A 21,346-nucleotide genomic window follows, 5' to 3' on the forward strand; every position below is an offset into this window, starting at 1 on the left:
GAGGATGTCTAACTTGTTTTTGCAGCAAGTGGTTTGTGATATGATATGGCCAAAGTTGTGATGAATGATGAATGATCTATATGTTATGTATGAGATGTTCATGCTATTGTAATAGGAATCACGACTTGCATGTCGATGAGTATGACAACCGGTAGGAGCCATAGGAGTTGTCTTTATTCTTTTATATGACCTGCGAGTCATTGAGAAACGCCATGTAAATTACTTTACTTTATTGCTAAACGCGTTAGCCATAGTAGTAGAAGTAATAGTTGGCGAGCAACTTCATGGAGACACGATGATGGAGATCATGATGATGGAGATCATGGTGTCAAGCCGGTGACAAGATGATCATGGAGCCCCAAGATGGAGATCAAAGGAGCTATGTGATGTTGGCCATATCATGTCACGTTAATTATTTGATTACATGTGATGTTTATCATGTTTTGCATCTTGTTTACTTAGAACGACGGTAGTAAATAAGATGATCCCTCATAACAATTTCAAGAAGTGTTCTCCCCTAACTGTGCACCGTTGCTAAAGTTCGTCGTTTCGAAGCACCACGTGATGATCGGGTGTGATAGATCCTTACGTTCACATACAACGGGTGTAAGACAGTTTTACACATGCAAAACACTTAGGGTTAACTTGACGAGCCTAGCATGTGTATAGACATGGCCTCGGAACACAGAAGACCGAAAGGTCGAGCATGAGTCGTATAGAAGATACGATCAACATGAAGATGTTCACCGACGTTGACTAGTCCGTCTCACGTGATGATCAGACACGGCCTAGTTAACTCGGATCATGTAATACTTAGATGACTAGAGGGATGTTTAATCTAAGTGGGAGTTCATTAATAATTTGATTAGATGAACTTAATTATCATGAACTTAGTCTAAAATCTTTGCAATATGTCTTGTAGATCAAATGGCCAACGTAGTCCTCAACTTCAACGCGTTCCTAGAGAAAACCAAGCTGAAAGACGATGGCAGCAACTATACGGACTGGGTCCGGAACCTGAGGATCATCCTCATAGCTGCCAAGAAAGATTATGTCCTACAAGCACCGCTAGGTGATCCACCCGTCCCACAGAACCAAGACGTTATGAACGCTTGGCAGACACGTGTTGACGACTACTCCCTCGTTCAGTGCGGCATGCTCTACAGCTTAGAGTCGGGGCTCCAAAAGCGTTTTGAGAGACACGGAGCATATGAGATGTTCGAAGAGCTGAAAATGGTTTTTCAAGCTCATGCCCGGATCGAGAGATATGAAGTCTCCGATAAGTTCTTCAGCTGTAAGATGGAGGAAAATAGTTCTGTCAGTCAGCACATACTCACTATGTTTGGGTTACATAACCGCTTGTCTCAGCTGGGAGTTAATCTCCTGGATGATGCGGTCATTGACAGAATCCTCCAGTCGCTTCCACCAAGCTACAAGAGCTTTGTGATGAACTTCAACATGCAGGGGATGCAAAAGACCATTCCTGAGTTGTTCTCAATGCTGAAATCTGCGGAGGTAGAAGTCAAGAAGGAACATCAAGTGTTGATGGTCAATAAAACCACTAAGTTCAAGAAAGGCAAGGGTAAAAAGAACTTCAAGAAGGACGGCAAGGAAGTTGCCGCGCCCGGCAAGCAAGCTGCCGGGAAGAAGCCAAAGAATGGACCCAAGCCTGAGACGGAGTGCTTTTATTGCAAAGGGAAGGGTCACTGGAAACGGAACTGCCCCAAATACTTAGCGGACAAGAAGGCCGGCAACACCAAAGGTATATTTGATATACATGTAATTGATGTGTACCTTACCAGTACTCGTAGTGACTCCTGGGTATTTGATACCGGTGCCGTTGCTCATATTTGTAACTCACAGCAGGAGCTGCGGAATAAACGGAGACTGGCGAAGGACGAGGTGACGATGCGCGTCGGGAATGGTTCCAAGGTTGATGTGATCGCCGTCGGCACGCTGCCTCTACATTTACCTACGGGATTAGTTTTAAACCTCAATAACTGTTATATAGTGCCAGCTTTGAGCATGAACATTGTATCGGGATCTCGTTTAATTCGAGATGGCTACTCATTTAAATCTGAGAATAATGGTTGTTCCATTTATATGAGAGATATGTTTTATGGTCATGCTCCTATGGTGAATGGTTTATTCTTAATAAATCTCGAGCGTATTGCTACACATATTCATAGTGTGAGTACCAAAAGATGTAAAGTTGATAATGATAGCACCACATACTTGTGGCACTGCCGCCTTGGTCACATAGGTGTCAAATGCATGAAGAAGCTCCATACAGATGGACTTTTGGAGTCTCTTGATTATGAATCATTTGACACGTGCGAACCATGCCTTATGGGTAAAATGACCAAGACTCCGTTCTCAGGAACAATGGAGCGAGCAACCAACTTATTGGAAATCATACATACTGATGTGTGCGGTCCAATGAGTGTTGAGGCTCGCGGTGGCTATCGTTATGTTCTCACCCTCACTGATGACTTGAGTAGATATGGGTATGTCTACTTAATGAAACACAAGTCTGAAACCTTTGAAAAGTTCAAGGAATTTCAGAGTGAGGTTGAAAATCAACGTGACAGGAAAATCAAGTTTCTACGATCAGATCGTGGAGGAGAATACTTGAGTCATGAATTTGGCACACACTTAAGAAAATGTGGAATAGTTTCACAACTCACGCCGCCTGGAACACCTCAGCGTAACGGTGTGTCCGAACGTCGTAATCGCACTCTATTGGATATGGTGCGGTCTATGATGTCTCTTACTGATTTACCGTTATCTTTTTGGGGCTATGCTTTAGAGACTGCCGCATTCACTTTAAATAGGGCTCCGTCGAAATCCGTTGAGACGACACCGTTTGAATTATGGTTTGGTAAGAAACCTAAGTTGTTGTTTCTGAAAGTTTGGGGATGCGATGCTTATGTCAAGAAACTTCAACCTGAAAAGCTCGAACCCAAGTCGGAAAAATGCGTCTTCATAGGATACCCAAAAGAAACTGTTGGGTACACCTTCTACCTCAGATCCGAAGGCAAGATCTTTGTTGCCAAGAATGGGTCCTTTCTAGAGAAAGAGTTTCTCTCGAAAGAAGTAAGTGGGAGGAAAGTAGAGCTTGATGAAGTATTACCTCATGAACCGGTAAATGGCGCAACTCAAGAAAATGTTCCTGAGGTGCCTGCACCGACTAGAGAGGAAGTTAATGATAATGATCAAGATACTTCTGATCAAGCTCTTGCTGAAATTCGAAGGTCCACAAGGACACGTTCCGCACCAGAGTGGTACGGCAACCCTGTCTTGGAAATCATGTTGTTGAACAACGGTGAACCTTCGAACTATGAAGAAGCGATGGCGGGCCCGGATTCCGACAAATGGCTAGAAGCCATGAAATCCGAGATAGGATCCATGTATGAAAACGAAGTATGGACTTTGACTGACTTGCCCGTTGAACGGCGAGCCATAGAGAATAAATGGGTCTTTAAGAAGAAGATAGACGCGGATGGTAATGTGACCATCTATAAAGCTCGACTTGTCGCTAAGGGTTATCGACAAGTTCAAGGGGTTGACTACGATGAGACTTTCTCACCGGTAGCGAAGCTGAAGTCCGTCCGAATCATGTTAGCAATTGCCGCTTTCTACGATTATGAAATATGGCAAATGGATGTCAAAACGGCATTCCTTAATGGTTTCCTTAAGGAAGAATTGTATATGATGCAGCCGGAAGGTTTTGTCGATCCTAAGAATGCTGACAAGGTGTGCAAGCTCCAACGCTCGATTTATGGGCTGGTGCAAGCATCTCGGAGTTGGAACATTCGCTTTGATGAGATGATCAAAGCGTTTGGGTTTACGCAGACTTATGGAGAAGCCTGCGTTTACAAGAAAGTGAGTGGGAGCTCTGTAGCATTTCTCATATTATATGTAGATGACATACTTTTGATGGGAAATGATATAGAACTCTTGGACAGCGTCAAGGCCTACTTGAATAAGAGTTTTTCAATGAAGGACCTTGGAGAAGCTGCTTATATATTAGGCATCAAAATCTATAGAGATAGATCAAGACGCCTCATAGGTCTTTCACAAAGCACATACCTTGATAAGATATTGAAGAAGTTCAATATGGATCAGTCTAAGAAGGGGTTCTTGCCTGTGTTGCAAGGTATGAAATTGAGCTCAGCTCAATGTCCGACCACGGCAGAAGATATAGAAGAGATGAACGTCATCCCCTATGCCTCAGCCATAGGTTCTATTATGTATGCCATGCTGTGTACCAGACCTGATGTAAACCTTGCCGTAAGTTTGGTAGGAAGGTACCAAAGTAATCCCGGCAAGGAACACTGGACAGCGGTCAAGAATATCCTGAAGTACCTGAAAAGGACTAAGGAAATGTTTCTCGTTTATGGAGGTGACGAAGAGCTCGTCGTAAAGGGTTACGTCGACGCTAGCTTCGACACAGATCTGGATGACTCTAAGTCACAAACCGGATACGTGTATATTTTGAATGGTGGGGCAGTAAGCTGGTGCAGTTGCAAGCAAAGCGTCGTGGCGGGATCTACATGTGAAGCGGAGTACATGGCAGCCTTGGAGGCAGCACATGAAGCAATATGGGTGAAGGTGTTCATCACCGACCTAGGAGTCATACCCAATGCGTCGGGGCCGATCAAGCTCTTCTGTGACAACACTGGAGCTATTGCTCTTGCCAAGGAGCCCAGGTTTCACAAGAAGACAAGGCACATCAAGCGTCGCTTCAACTCCATTCGTGAAAATGTTCAAGATGGAGACATAGAGATTTGTAAAGTACATACGGACCTGAATGTAGCGGATCCGTTGACTAAACCTCTCCCTAGAGCAAAACATGATCAACACCAGAAAATTCCATGGGTGTTCGATTCATCACAATGTAACTAGATTATTGACTCTAGTGCAAGTGGGAGACCTGTTGGAAATATGCCCTAGAGGCAATAATAAAAGCATTATTATTATATTTCCTTGTTCATGATAATTGTCTTTATTCATGCTATAATTGTGTTATCCGGAAATCGTAATACATGTGTGAATAACCACCAACATGTCCCTAGTAAGCCTCTAGTTGACTAGCTCGTTGATCAACAGATAGTCATGGTTTCCTGACTATGGACATTGGATTCATTGATAACGAGATCACATCATTAGGAGAATGATGTGATGGACAAGACCCAATCCTAAACATAGCACAAAGATCGTATAGTTCGTTTGCTAGAGTTTTCCAATGTCAAGTATCTTTTCCTTAGACCATGAGATCGTGTAACTCCCGGATACCGTAGGAGTGCTTTGGGTATACCAAACGTCACAAGTAACTGGGTGGTGACTATAAAGGTAGACTACGGGTATCTCCAAAAGTGTCTGTTGGGTTGACATGGATCAAGACTGGGATTTGTCACTCCGTATGACGGAGAGGTATCACTAGGCCCACTCAGTAATGCATCATCATAATGAGCTCAAGGTGACCAAGTGTCTGGTCACGGGATCATGCATTACGGTACGAGTAAACTGACTTGCCGGTAATGAGATTGAACGAGGTATTGGGATACCGACGATCGAATCTCGGGCAAGTAACATATCGATTGACAAAGGGAATTGCATACGGGGTTGATTGAATCCTTGACATCGTGGTTCATCCGATGAGATCATCGTGGAGCATGTGGGAGCCAACATGGGTATCCAGATCCCGCTGTTGGTTATTGACCGGAGAGTCGTCTCGGTCATGTCTGCTTGTCTCCCGAACCCGTAGGGTCTACACACTTAAGGTTCGGTGACGCTAGGGTTGTGAAGATAAGTATATGCAGTAACCCGAATATTGTTCGGAGTCCCGGATGAGATCCCGGACGTCACGAGGAGTTCCGGAATGGTCCGGAGGTAAAGAATTATATATAGGAAGTGCTGTTTCGGCCATCGGGACAAGTTTCGGAGTCACCGGTATTGTACCGGGACCACCGGAAGGGTCCCGGGGGTCCACCGGGTGGGGCCACCTATCCCGGGGGGCCCCATGGGCTGAAGTAGGAGGGAACCCAGCCCATAGTGGGCTGGGGCGCCACCCCCCAAGGGCCCATGCGGCTAGGGTTGAGGGGAAACCCTAGAAGGGGCGGCCCCTTGCTTGGGGGGCAAGCCCCCCACCCTAGGCCGCCGACCCCCCTAGTAGATGGCATCTACTAGGGCCGGCGCCCCCCCTGGCACCCCTATATATAGTGAGGGAGAGGAGGTACTTCATACCTCATCCTTGGCGCCTCCCTCTCTCCCCGTTACGTCTCTCTCTCGTAGTATAGGCGAAGCCCTGCTACTGTGACGCCCTGCATCCACCACCACGCCGTCGTGCTGCTGGATCTTCGTCAACCTCTCCTTCCTCCTTGCTGGATCAAGAAGGAGGAGACGTCTCCCATCCCGTACGTGTGTTGAACGCGGAGGTGCCGTCCGTTCGGCGCTTGGTCATCGGTGATTTGGATCACGTCATGTACGACTACATCATCACCGTTCTTTGAACGCTTCCGCACGCGATCTACAAAGGTATGTAGATGCATCCGATGGCTCGTTGCTAGTTGAACTCCTAGATGGATCTTGGTGAAACGAGTAGGAAAATTTTTGTTTTCTGCAACGTTCCCCAACAAGTTTGAGATCATAGCAATCGCACCCGACGGCCAACCTATTGAACCCCTCCGGACAAAGAGCGCATTTGTTGCTCAGTGCGGTGTTCTGGTTAGGGACAAGATCCCGATAAGCATCCAGCAATGGTTTAAGCCGGCTACAGAAGACCCTGAGGTCTCTTACGTCAATGATATGCAGAAAAATGATCTTTGGACTGAGCTGAAGTCAAATTTCACCCTACCGCCTGAGGATAATCCAGAGAACCCAGTTAAAGAGAAATTAATCAAGTCTTTTGCTCTGAAGAGGATGGCAGAACTATTCAGGAGGTGGAAGAAAGAGCTGAATAAGTTTGTCGAAAATAATGAGACACCAGAATTCAAGGGCAGATATGAGAATATCAGAGATCACTGGCCCGCATTTGTGGCCCACAAGACATCGGAAAAGAGTAAGAAGATGTCGGCGACAAACAAGCAAAATGCTGCGAAGAAGAAGCTTCACCATCGCACGGGGTCAGGTGGCTACCTCGTAGCCCGGCCTAAGTGGTCCAAGACTGAGAATGATCTGGTTCATAAAGGGATCGAACCAGAGACAATTAACTGGCCAGACCGTTTCCGGACTTGGTTCTTCGGGGCTGGCGGAACACTGGACCCTGTAACAGGGAAGTGCATTTGGACGAACGATCAAATGGACATACCAGTCAGTAAGCTTAAGCAGTATATCGAAGAAGCGCATGAAGGGACGTTCTTTCCAGACAGAGAGAACGACGAGCTCACAATGGCCCTCGGGAATCCTGAGCACCCTGGACGGACACGAGGCACGCCAGGCTCCATTCCGTGGAAGGTTGGGTTTCCGGACGCAGGCGGTTACAAACCCCATGAGAGGAGGAAAAAAGTGCAGCAGACCCAAATGCAGGCGCTGAAAGCAAGGGTAGACGCGATAGAGGAACGAGAAGCAAATCGCAGCAAACGTACTGCCGAAGCCTCCCCCGAAGCTACCCCGCCATCTCAGCGCAGAAGCAGCGTGGCTTCCACCGAGCTGCTTCAGCCGGAGCATGCCTTGACGGCTCCTTCCAGCTATCCCGTGGATGCTATAACGGAGTCTCAAAATTGCCACCTTATGACGCAATGGATGAATTTGAAGGTCAAGGCGGCTGTTGGCTCTGTTTTTCCTACTGAACCCGGCGCAACTTTTCACTGCCGGCCGATTCCAGAAGGATATGCTAGGGTGATGGTGGATGAGATAACGGAGGGATTTGAGGACCTCCAGCTTGACCACCCTACCGGTGAAGGGGAGACTCGGCTGGGGTCTGCTCTGAAGACTCCATGCCTATGGCGGAAGGAGCTCATCAACCTTCCGAACTGGACGCCACCGCCTCGTCCTCCTCCTCCGGCGAGTCAGGGCACTCCGCCTCCACCGCCTCCTCCTCCGGCGAGTGACGATCAGGGCCCTCGGCCGGCTCCTTCTCCGGCGCGTGGCGGCACTCCGCCTCCTTCTCCGCCTGCGCCGACGCGCCCGAGCAGCCAGCCTCCTCCTTCTCCGCCTCGTCAACAAGGGCGGAAGAGACCTGCCGCCGCTCCGGCGCGTCGTAGTCCTTCTCCTCCGCCTCTTAAGCAAGTAAAGAAGACAACCGCTACGTCTGTTCGGTCAGCGTCTAGCAGTACAACCAGAGGCGGGAGGACATACAGATTCGGTCCTTCTCTGAAGACTCCAGAGAAGTTACCATACGAGAGGACCCAGGAGGAGAACGCCGAGATCGCACGAGAAGAAGTGAAGAAATTCTTTTGAAGGGGTGAAAGCAAAGAAACATCCACCTCCGGAGGAGAAGGTAGATCGGGTGAAAGTGAAGCGCACTCTGGCTGCCCTGACAAAACCACCGAAGTCTGATCCGCCGAAAGGAAACTATGACCGCATTATTGGAAAGGAATTTGCCGAAGCGGAGCGGTCGGGAAGTACTGTCAGTGATCAAAGGCTGAAAGAACGACGAGCTGGGAAACAAATTGCCCAGCTCGGCGAACAAGCGAAGCAATCGTGCCCCCCGCTCAAGGTGCCTAGCCACAACGTCGATAATGATCTGAGGATGGTGCCCGGTTATAGCAATCTTGCAGATTACCTGCCCGACGAAGTACATTATGAACCCATGGAGATGCAGATACAAAGATACGAGTACGGGAAGCCTCTCGTCAAAGATGAAAGATCTCTATCAACGATGATGCGAAGATTGCATGATTGGTACTTGAAAATCTGCAGAGACTCTGGGGGAGGAGTACTTTGTATGTGAAAGTTAAAAATGAGCATGACCTCGTTGGAATTGATCTGTTGCCTGTTCCATTTGAGGAGTTCTATTAGTTTTTCAATCAATTGGCCCTCGATAAAACAACGGTCGCCTGCTACTGTCTGTAAGTAGTACTACTTCTGTCATTAAGTTTCTCTATATAGCTTAGCTCTTTCATTGCATGTATTTATAATCATCCTCACTATATTATGCAGATTGAAGATCATCGAATTGAAGAAAAGACAAGTCGGTGATATTGGGTTCATTAACACATATCTCTAGATGCAACTCAGGTTAAATTTCATGCCACAGAAACCGAGGCCAGCATGCTTGAATCGTTGATAATAAATCAAAACAAAGATATAATACTCTTTCCTTACAACTTCAAGTGAGTGTTACTGTCTTGTGCGTATTCGGTTTCCCTTATATATTAGTCAAGGTTATAGTAATGTAATTGATGAGTTATGCATGCGTGTGCAGTTTCCACTATATTCTCCTACATATTAAGCTTGAGCAGGGACTAGTAACCGTCTTAGACTCAAGACGAAAAGATCCCAAGGACTATGCAGACATGACTCAAATACTCGAGAAGTAAGTTAAATCGATCATTATCCACCATATTAGCAACTTTGTTCATTTTCTGATATATCAAGTAATTGTTTTCTTTGTCCGGCAGGGTTTGGAGAAAATTCACCAGAAAAGCTCCGGGACAGCCGAAGGAGCTGCAATTTAGACACCCGAAAGTAAGTACTAGCTATAGTAACATTTTAAGCGCATCTACTAGTCATTCAAGCGCTAGTTTCATCAATACCATTTGGCATTCTTGCTTATCAGTTTGATTAACCTCTATTTCTTGTAAAGTGGTTGTGGCAGGAACAAGGGAATGATTTCTGTGGATACTATGTTTGCGAGTCCATCCGCCACACGACCTGTGAGCGGGGCTACACTGACGAACAATATGAAGTACGTAAATAACAACATTCACAATTTTATTTTATTACCATCATTTGTGTTGAGTTTCATTCATTCATATATATATATGTATTGACCCCCTTCTTTAAATTAGATGTTTCGGAAGCGGGATGAACTCCTAGCACCAGCTCGCATGCGAGGAATTCAAGAGGAATTGGCGGCATTCTTTCTTGACCAAGTGATCCCTGAAGACAGAGAATTTTATGTGGACCCTGAGTCCGTATGATTATATTTGTAAGAGATAATTATTGTATATATGTAGCCGGTAGTGTCAGATAGATATACGAGAACTTGTTGTTCGACCAATCTCTCGGAGAAGGAGAGGTGGTCGATATCACTTCTCTCTGTATATATGCATATATGTTCATGACGATCTTCTGTTTCCTTCGTTTGCTTACTAGCTAGCTAGCGTGTCTAGTCCTCTCTATATACGTATGTATAGTACGTAGCGTCGACCAAGCACGGACATAACAGATGACACTTCTCTCTATTAATTATAACTAGCTAACACAATATATGAAACACCTAAATTAACCCCCCAAAACCCCCAACCCCCAACCCCCTTTCAAAAAAAAACAAAAACCCCAGCCACAGAAGTGCTGACGCGTGGATGCCTATTGGTCCCGGTTGGTGCCACCAACCGGGACCAAAGGGTCTCCTGACTGGGCTCTGCGCACTGCCCACGTGGAGGGCCTTTAGTCCCGGTTCTGGATTGAACCGGGACTAAAGGGGGGAGGTATTAGTACCGACACTTTAGTCCCGGTTCCGGAACCGGGACTAAAGGCCCTTACGAACCGGGACTATAGGCCCTTTTTCTACCAGTGCTAGTTGCAGGTGAAGATTGGAGGCCGTTCCTTGTTGGAACATCTTTTATTTACTTGTTGGGATATCATTATATTGCTATGTTATCTTAATGCATCTATATACTTGGTAAAGGGTGGAAGGCTCGGCCTCTCGCCTAGTGTTTTGTTCCACTCTTGCCGCCCTAGTTTCCGTCATATCGGTGTTATGTTCCCGGATTGTTGCGTTCCTTACGCGGTTGGGTTATAATGGGAACCCCTTGATATTTCGCCTTGATTAAAGCTTTTCCAGCAATGCCCAACATTGGTCTTACCATTCGCCACCTAGCCTTTTCTTTCCCTTGGGTTCTGCAGACTCAAGGGTCATCTTATTTTAACCCCCCTGGGCCAGTGCTCCTCTGAGTGTTGGTCCCACCGAGCGATGTCCGAGGCTACCAGGGGCAACTCTGGGCTGGCTTACCCGACGTCTGGCTCATCTGAGTGTGCCCTGAGAAAGAGATATGTGCAGCTCCTATCGGGATTTGTCGGCACATTCGGGCGGTGTTGCTGGTCTTGTTTTAACCTGTCGAAGTGTCTTGAGTTACCGAGATACCGAGTTTGATCGGAACGTCTTGGGAGGAGGTCTATTCCTTCGTTGACCGTGAGAGCTTGTCATGGGCTAAGTTGGGACTCCCCTGTAGGGATTGAACTTTCGAAAGCCGTGCCCGCGGTTATGGGCAGATGGGAATTTGTTAATGTCCGGTTGTAGATAACTTGAACCTTAATTAATTAAAAATGAATCAACCGAGTGTGTTACCGTGATGGCCTCTTCTCGGCGGAGTCCGGGAAGTGGACACGGTGTTGGAGTAATGTTTGCGCAGGTTGCTCTCTAGTTTCTCGCTCGCGCTTTGCCTCCTCTTCTCGCTCTCTTTTGCGAATAAGTTAGCCACCATACTTGCTAGTCGCTTGCTGCAGCTCCACTCATATTTTACCTTGCCTTACCTATAAGCTTAAATAGTCTTGATCGCGAGGGTGCGAGATTGCTGAGTCCCTGTGGCTCACAGATTACTATTACACCAGATGCAGGGCCTGATGATTCCGCTCCAGGTGACGCGTATGAGCTCAAGTGGGAGTTCGACGAAGACTCTCAACGATACTATGTTTCCTTTCCCGATGATCAGTAGTGGTGCCCAGTTGGGGGTGATTGGGACCGTTGTCGCATGTTGGGTTCTGTTTTATTTTGGCGCCGTAGTCGGGCCTTGAGTGTATGGTTGATGTAATGTTATTTATGTTCTTGATTGACGTGGCGAGTGTAAGCCAACTATGTTCTCCCCTTTATTATTCATATTACACGGGATGTTGTGAAGATTGCCTAACTTGCGACATATGCCTTCAATGCGATTATGTCTCTAAGTCGTGCCTCGACACGTGGGAGCTATAGTCGCATCGAGGGTGTTACAGCTAACAAACTGCATCTCGATGTGTGCTCACTTGTTGACATGTGCAACAATGCAAATAAGAAGAATTAAATTTTCATCATTTCTCAAAATTCAGCAGGGAGAAGTGGATCATAATTCATAACTACTATAGAATACTATTTGACCGGATATATAATATACTCAACTCCCTCCGTCCCATAATATAAAAGCATTTTTGACAACATATAGTACTTGCTTGTATCCTGCCTCTGCTATGTACGTACAATGGATTGCTGTGAAAAAAGATGTACAATTAAGCCTACTCATCTAGCCATGCATCCATCTTATTCTTACTTACTGTTTCAGTATGCCAACAGGGACAGCAGGGGGTATTGTACTCGTACTCGTATCTGAATTGGTGTTGGTGTTGGTCACCCCACCATCTGAAGCGAAAACGCCTGCAAACCTCAGTGGCTGCTGCATCTGGACCCGGGAGCTACTGCTGGCATCTTCTTCTTGGTCGTCGCCGTCTCCGGGTCGGCGGCGAGACACCATCCTGTGGTGCACAATGTCGTAGGCGTCGGCGGTCCTGACCTCCTGAGCAAGCGAGCAGGGGCAGCAGAAGAGCCACTGGAAGCAGTCCGTCACGTCTGGCCTGCCGCAACAGAGCCCACTGCCGGGGAGCCCGAACCTCCGGCGCATCTGGATCCTCCAGAACCCGCCGTAGAGAAGCCCCAGGACGCAGAGCAGGGTGCCGCCGAGGCTGAGCGCCAGCCTGGCCGCCTCGTTGTCGATGTTGATGGCCGCCAGGGTGAAGATGAAGAAGGGCGCCAGGCAGAGGAGGATGAAGGTCGCCGCGTGCACGTACGCGTTGCCAAACCCGAGACGCCCGGCATTCCACCCGAACACGCAGCAGCTGCAGAAGAGCGACAGGTACGCCAGCGAGATGTCCTCCCACAGGTCCGCCACCAGCCCGCCGGACCACTCCGGCGATAACATACCATCTTCTTCCGCGCCGACGGCGACGACAACAGCGGCCGTTTCTAGTCCTTGTCGCTGCGGCGGAGAGGGGGAGAAGGAGTACCTCCTCTCGACGGTCTTGTGCTGGAGCCGCTGCCGCGAGCCCGAAGAAGAAGACTCCTGCTCCTCGTCGTCGGCGGCCTGGACCTCGTAGTCTTTGCCCAGGGGGCTGAGGTTGTTGTACATGCTGGCGACGGCGGGCGCGCAGATGGCGACTGACACGGTGAGGCCGACGCCCACGGGAGGCCGGCGGGTCCTGGAGAGCCCAAGGTTGAGGCCGCAGAGCGCGTACTGCGCCAAGCAGTTGAGGTGGAGCAGCAGGATCACAACCATCATGTGCCTCCTCTCGTTGGGCTTCACGGTGCCGCCCTTGCAGTAGACCTCCCGGAGCGCGGCCATGTCGCCGGCCCGCCACCGGCACAGCAGCGCCAGGTGGTAGAACCTTCTGGGATGGTTGTAGAGGCACATGAGGGTGAACAATGCATTCAATATCTGGTTGTTGACCTCGAACCACGTGTCCTTGTGCGACTTGGTCCGCAGGACGGCGTTGAGCATCCCGGTCATCACCATGAAGAGGATGGCGCCAGAGACGCCGACGGCGACGATCCACACGAAGAGGGCCATGTTCATGGGGTTCTTGATCCACTCCTTGGACTTATCCCACAGTGGTCCCCACTTGATCTTCCTCACGAACGGCACCGCTGCCGCCAAGCGTCGCCTTGTTCTGGACTGTCTTCTTCGTGGTGGGCGGGAAGAGTGTTCATGCTGCTGCTGCTGCTGCGAAGAAGAAGAAGAAGAAGAAGAAGGAGAAGAAGGGGAGCCATTGTTGGTGTTGTAGTGTCTTTGGTCAGCAGCAGCGCCGAGCATGTGGTCCGTGGAGTAGCAGGGCGGCGAGCTTGGTGTTTGCAGGTGGTGCTGAAAGGAGTAATCCTCCTGGCCATTGGTCTTGTCACCCAGGACTTGTCTTTGAGTTTGTTGGGGTGAGTCGATGAAATAGATGGCTATGTGATGATCATTTTTTGCATCTGTGTTTGCAGGCTCCTCTTGGTGCATTATGTCAGCAGCAGGCCTCTTGTGAGTGCCACCACCTGCAACCATGTTTCGACAGACGGACGGGCAGACTTGGAGGATATATATGAAATAACAGGTGCCGTATGATGCTCTGTTTGCAGTATCGCAACTGAAGATAACTTTTTTCACCCTCTGATTGAACCAGTAAGTATAATGTTGCTTCTTTTTCGTAGAGCTAGATGTTCAGATAAGGACTGGACGAAGCCAAAAAGATGCTGATAAATAATCCACTTGTAGTAGCTAGGGTGCTTGATCTTCCCATTTGGTTAGGATTTGCTGCACACAAATTAAAGAGAAAGGTTTTGAAATTGCCACCACTAAGTAATACCAATAATGTTGGATGCACAATCTAATATATCGTCGTAACTTAAGAAGGAGAAAAAGTAAGTCAAGGCATCTAGTTGCACAAGGATATGCCCCTTTTAATTTGTACAAGAGTCTGAATGAAAGAAGAATGGGACTATATGATTGAAAGTTAAATCGGAAAGAAAAAACAAGTTGAGTTTTAGCTTGTTGCAGATAGCCCAGGTCTAGCTTATACTATATATTCTTAAATAAAAGAAAAAGAAAAAAGGAAAGGAAAAGGCCCCTTGTTTAGAATGAATTGCATATGATGGATCGATCGATATTAAGTAGAGGGGGAAATCGCTCATATATGCATCAATCAATCAATCAATCAATCAAAGCAGTCAGTACATACTAGTGTAGCAAGTTTCCAAAGGAAGCTAGAAGAAATTAATTAAAAGGCAGCAGATGTGAATCAAATCAATCATTTAGGCGATGGTACATACATACCTTGTTAGCTAGCCCTCCTAGGAGGCCTACTACTAATCGTACGTGCGTGCGGCGGCGGCTAACTCAGAGTCCGAGAGACGGACAGATGGTTGGATTGCCCTCTCCTCTGCTCTGCTCTCCTCTTTTGATTGTCTTTTTCTTTTTCTTTTGATTGTGAGAGAGAGAGAGAGAGAGAGAGAGAGAGAGAGAGAGAGAGATGACAAGTGAGGAGGAGGATGGATGAAGTTGAATTCTTGCTAGATAGGATTAAGAGATGGAGAGATTTGATTTGATTTGATTTGATTGAGGAGAAGCTTCAAGATAGTGCAGAGGAAGAAAGTAAAGCAGCAGCTCAAGAGAACCAACCGATGAGGAGCCAACTGATGAATGGAACAAGAAGAAGAAGAAAGATTGGGCCGGCGGATATTTTGTTGATTTGGCCTCTCGCCGCCACCAGGCACGCACGCACAACACAAGAGTATTAGTAAATTCTATAACATTTTGATTTCAATATTATTATGCTCTCTGTCTCTGAGTTGTACAAGAGATCAATACAAGGAACAAGAAAGAAAGAAAGAAAAGTCTCTGAGTTGTACAAGAGATCGATACAAGGAACAAGAAAGGAAGAAAGAAAAGTAGTAAGTTGTCTTCGTCAAGTGCCTGCTAAGGTCACACAAAACCAAATCAAAGAAAAAGAAAGGTCCATTCGTCCCTCCAGAGAGTTGGTCTAGAAAATTCAACCAACTAAAACCCGCCTTCCTTCCTTCCTTCCTTCCTTCCTTCACATGATTGACTTCTCTTTCCCTCCCGTATGTATGTATTGAATTCATGCTCCAGCTAATTGCTTCAAAAGTCCCAACTGATGGAGAGAGGCGGACAATATATCTCAACAGCATGGATGTTTGATTTCAGATTCAGATAGATAGATACTCCTCTTGTACTGTATGAATTCCATCCATCTTCATACCTTGCTTGCTTGGTTTGCTTGTTCAACAACTCTCACTATTGTATCTACATGTATGTATGTATGTACTGAAAGAAAAAGAAAATCAAAGCTTCAAGTGCAAGGCAGCTGCACCTTGTTTATTCGTTTGTTTTCACCCCGTCAGTGATAGGCTGCTTGGTCTGTAGCAGTATATTCCAATCCAAATTTATCTTTCAGAATTATTCCTATTTTCACCACATATATATGCATCAACATTTCCTAGTCTTCCGGTATGCACCAAGATCCGTGCGTGCTAATAGGTGTCTCACTTGGCCGAGGCATGAAAAACCTATTCACACCATCCCGATAAAATATCACTCGGGTTTATAAATCACATGACTACATATTTTTCTCTTACCTCTCATGTGAAAAGAGGGGGTAAGAGGGAGCATGTTAAAACTGCTCCTTTTATAATCTATCTGTTATTACACTTGTGCGGACTTTGGACAAGTGGTGTATGTGCTGATAAAAAAAACAAGGAATGAACATAAGTTTGCTTGAACCACAGAGTTTCTCTGTCTCCCAAATGGGAAGATCACAAGTTAAAGAGAAAAAAGAAGAATGGGACTATATGATTGAAAGTTCATTCATACATCACAAGTACAAAATCGTAAGCAATGCACCACCAATCAATCAATGGCTAATTTGTTTCCTTGTCAAATGCATACACCATATATATATTATACCTTAATAAGCGAAAGGAAAATAAATTGATTTATAACATCATCATCATTTCCCTATACAAATATATCACACTTGTGCCTCAAGAACATGCCGCTGATCCAACATCCATTCTACTACTTGAGCTACTACTCCTTGCTCAAAAACTGCCCCATCGGACATGACGTGTATGGGAATGAATAAAATATGCTGTCTGCGGCGACATGGTCTGGAGGCGGCGCAGCAGGTCGGCGGGTAGGCGCTGCGTGAGGTCCTCCGTGGACGACGGCGTCTCCAGCGACTGTGCCATGGTCGCTTTTTTGCTAGTACACAAGTTTGTTTGTGCTGTTCGATCTAGAACCGTTCGATTATACAGTATATTTATAAATAGTAGGGAGAGTCGGAGATACGTGTTGGAATCCGATTGGACCCCGTCGGAGGAGCAAGTAGTCCAGTTAGTGAGCCGGTCCCAATCCCGCACGTGCTTCCCCAAGACCAAGTGGATGAACCAAATCGGGGTCCAAGTCCAACGCGTATGTAATGTACTACGTACCATCAGGAAGACGGACGAGATGCACAAGGCCACGATCAGGTTACGTTGCAGTTCATTCTAAAGGGGTCATTCGGTGGATCAAACCTTTTGTTGTTTGACGGGTTGGACAGTCAAATCAAACTCGTTTCGGTGGCTATTGTGATAGTGTCTGAGGCAGGTGACGGACGGACGTTGGTGTCAAGCTCAGATATGTTCTATTATTTTTTTTAATTTTGTCATGTCGGTTTTTACGTGGCTTGTATTTTGTTTTTTTATATGAATGAGATACATATTATCATGAAAAAAAATCAAACTAGTACTTGGATCGACCGACGGAGGTATGCCGGCCGCTGACTCTCTCCATCGTATTCACGCGTTTGCCAATTGGGCTGGACTGGACTGCAGTCAGTACGTATGGCCTGCAAGGCCCATGCCAAACCTGATAGAAGATAAGAAAGGGATTCGGCCTCTACAATTTCCGACTAACCCGGCGTGCTCCTACTAATTTCCGTATCCTAGCCTAAACAAACTAATTTTCGTCTCTGTAAACATTGTGACGAATTAATAAAGCCTAGTGACGTTGCCTCAAAAAAAAACTAATTTCCAAATAAAAAATTGCATAGACAAAACTAATTTCCATATCCAAATATATCCTCCTCTTCAGCCATAAATATACGCCGTCATTTATTACCGTATATTGAATACCAAAATATATCCTCCTCTTCATCTATAAATACACGCCATTATTTATTACCGTATATACAAACACTAAAAGATATCCTCATCTCCAGCAATAAGTGCAGGTCGTTATTTACTTCCATGTATAGAATACAAATACTACTAAAAGATATCCTCATCTCCAGCTATAAATGCACGTCGTTATTTATTTCCATGTAGAGAATACCAAACAATATCCTCCTCTTCATCAGCTACAAATACACACACCAAACCTTCTCACCGAACACATTCTCAATCGCAAACAAATTTTCAGAAGCCACAAGAACTCAAGATGAGAATTCCATTCTTGATCCTCACCATCCTTGTTCTCTCTCTCCAGTGCAAGGCTCCCGTTGCCTCCCCGCTTGTAAGAGATAAGGAGACCAACATCCTCTTCTACTTCCACAACATCCATGCCGATAAGGATTCATCCTCGGTCCTTGTTGCACAAAACGCCAATGCCACGGCCCATGCTCGTGGTATCGTGGCCTTTAGCTCTGTCTACGTGTTTGACAATGTGATCACTGAGGGGCCCTCGATCACGTCTAAGGTGCTTGGGAATGCACAGGGCATGTACGTCGGCACAGCAAAAGATGGGTACACAATTTTGATGGCCATCGATGTTGAGATCACAACTGGCCCATTCAATGGCAGCTCGTTTGTATTGTTCTCGAGAAACCCGTTGAGATCAACCAGGGAGCTCCCCGTCATCGGAGGTCGTGGTGCGTTCCGAATGGCCGAAGGGTACGGCATGCTCCGAACGGTGTGCGTTCACTGTCTCAACTCTGTGAACCCTGCCAGTGGAGATGTCATAGAGTACAACGTGACTCTCTGGCACCATTAAATGAGTTTATGTATTTTGGGTCCTTATGATGATCCCTAATATAATGGATGGTTGAGTTTTCTAGTTATTGACTTGTTGCGCTTTATAAAATTACCACATAAAACTCCCTCAACTTATGTACTCAAATGATTTCATTCAATATTATTAGGATCAGATGATTTTTAGCTAGCTGGAAACTTAAGAGATGGTTATTTGCTCTTACACTGCATTTTTTTCTTTTTTGAGAGAGAGAGAGTAGGAATCGGGAACAAAATGTCTCATCATGTGCATACACATATATAGGGGACAGAAACTCCATCTATAAATCAATCAATCGCATCAAAGAAGAAGAAGCATATGCTACTCCAGGCTAGGCACTCACAACCATTGAAGTAGAAGGATCATGAGCATGAAGATCAACATGCATGGGTCGTCGTGTGGGAGCGTACGTCAGCGCAGATGGACATGGACAGCGTCATCAAACCTAGCTATCTAGGAAGACGAGTGCCGTGCACCGGCCGCGGTCGCTCGCTCTGGCTCTGGCTCTGGATCCACCACCACCACCACGACGGTGACGACGACTTTTGCCTGTCCATTGGGGCGGTCGACTTTGGCCCGTCTGTCGGTCCGTCGCCGGCCCCGTTCCGTGACAATTATTGTGGTGAGGAGGGTGAAGAGGATGCAGGGGCCGGCGACGCACATGATCCTCATGGCCAAATCCAACATCGGAGGGTTGGGGCCCGGCAGCCAGATGGACAAGACCGCCATCTGCAGCGTCACCAGACCCAGGAAGACGATCCCCATGCACCGTTCGCAGTCGTCTGCCTCCCTAAGGCCAAGGCCGCCGCTCTCGATGCCACCGCCGGCCATCGCTCTGGATCCGATCGTGCCTGTGCGTGCGTCAATTGGACTGTGCCGCAAGCAAGCAACTCGTACCTAGTACGGAACCAAGGCTAACAATAAGGCCCTCTTTGATTCGCAGGATTTTCAAATCGTAGGAATAGGAAAAGTATAGGGTTAGAGTGGCATGCACACATGAATCCTTCAGAATTAGCATGGAGTGTTTGATGGCACAGGAAAAGCAAAGGAATTGTAAAAAGAGATTGGAGTGGATGTTAGATTTCCTATGAAATGTAGTACAAAAGATTCCATAGGAAAAATTCCTATGGGATCCAATCCTATGAATCAAAGGACCAGTATAGGAAAAATTCTTAAGGATTTCAATCCTCCAGAAATCCTATAGAATTCCTTTGAATCAAAGGAGCCCTAAAGGGACTTTGATTCATTTATTTTTGAGGGAGGAAAGTATGGTTTTCCCCCTCAAATCATGTCTGATGGACCGATTTCCCCCCATAGTCTAAAACCGGATCAATCAACCCCTAAACTCTCCAAAACCGGATCAATTCTCCCCCATGGTGGTTTTGGACCAGATTTCGGTGGTTTTGACTAGTCTCCTTGCTGACTGGACATATGCAACTTTTCCCAATTCTTAATTGCAATCCCTAGGTCTGTCACCGCCCCCTCGCCGCGTAGCACTGTGTCGCCGTCCCCCTCGCCGCCCCCTCGCCGCCGTCCATGGCGTCTGCTAGCTCGTCAAGCAGTCATCGGTCGCCGCAATCAATGGCCTTCTCAGGGCAGTCGCCGGTGCCATATCGGGAGGCACCGATGGCGTACTCGCCTGAGAAGTTGTGCCACTGCAACGTCAAGGCTCCGAGGTGGATTTCATGGAGCATTGCCAACCCCAGTCATCGATACTACAACTGCAGCCAGTCTCTAGTACCCGTTGATCTGTGCCCGCCGTTTCTGTTTGTTGTTTTCTTGAGCAGCAAAGTTATAGTCTTTGTGCAATTCTCTTGACGAAATTGCACAAATTGTTGAATAGGGATATGACTGTCGGTACTTCAAGTGGCATGATGATCCCCTGGATCAGTTTGTCGGTATGCTACTAGGTGATCTGTGAGATGTTGTGAATCGGCTGAAGACAGAGGTTAGGAAGCTCAAGACCGAGAATTCACAGCTGGAGCATGCTCTCATGGATGCCAAGTGCAGCATTGGTGATGCTGATGTTTATGTGTTGGATTTGAAAGCGCCGCATGCTCAACAAATGGATGTTCTTGCGAAGGAATTTCAGAGAAGCAAGTTGATGTACAACTTTTCCTGCATTGTGTGTGTTGTTATCATGGCTTTTAAGATGTGATGTACTATGTAGGATGCAGTGTCTTAGTCAACCACCTATGTAAGCTGGAGTGAACAATTGTATTTGAGTTTAAAATTTCAAAAGAGGAAGTCTGAACTTGTGTCTGAAGTTAACTGAACTTTTGTCTGAATTTTTCTGAATCGTTGTCTGAAGTTAACTGAACTTTTGTCCGAACTTTCAGCACCCACCGCTTTGACAGCCACCCACCCACCCATTTAAAGCCAGCGCTCGCCCAGACACCAATCGCCCACCCATTCTCATCCACTCGCCCAGTCGTTCCCCATTCTCATCCACTCCCTTCGCCTCTCACCCACTACTCCCATCGCTTCTCAACGCCGGCGATGGCGCCCAAGAAGAAGACTGCAAGAGATGTTCGTCGTGCTCAAGAGCGGTGGGAGGAAACTGTGAGCAGGTTCTGCAAGGGTGATTCAGAGAAAAGGGCCGATGTGGAGGAGATCTGCAACAGATTTCCGAGCTTGCAGATGTGCGTGGACCATGCTAGGGGCCT

General features: G+C 46.9%; 1 protein-coding gene across 1 annotated transcript; it reads right to left on the bottom strand.

Annotated features, from left to right (window-relative positions):
• Positions 1–12,250: 12,250 nt before the first annotated feature.
• LOC125546424 lies at positions 12,251–15,792 on the bottom strand. Its single transcript, XM_048710689.1, has 2 exons — positions 14,946–15,792; positions 12,251–14,426 (listed from the first exon to the last, which is right to left on the bottom strand). Exon 2 carries the CDS (start codon positions 14,175–14,177, stop codon positions 12,414–12,416), a length of 1,764 nt encoding a protein of 587 aa, XP_048566646.1. The 5' UTR covers positions 14,178–14,426; positions 14,946–15,792; the 3' UTR covers positions 12,251–12,413.
• Between the last annotated feature and the right edge of the window lie 5,554 nt (positions 15,793–21,346).

Source organism: Triticum urartu, chromosome 3, assembly GCF_003073215.2.
Source record: "Triticum urartu cultivar G1812 chromosome 3, Tu2.1, whole genome shotgun sequence".
In the NCBI taxonomy this organism is placed as follows: Eukaryota; Viridiplantae; Streptophyta; class Magnoliopsida; order Poales; family Poaceae; genus Triticum; species Triticum urartu.

Coding starts and splice junctions, on each gene's coding strand:
- LOC125546424 (XM_048710689.1), bottom strand. CDS start 14,177: ATGGTTGCAGGTGGTGGCACTCACAAGAGGCCTGCTGCTGACATAATG.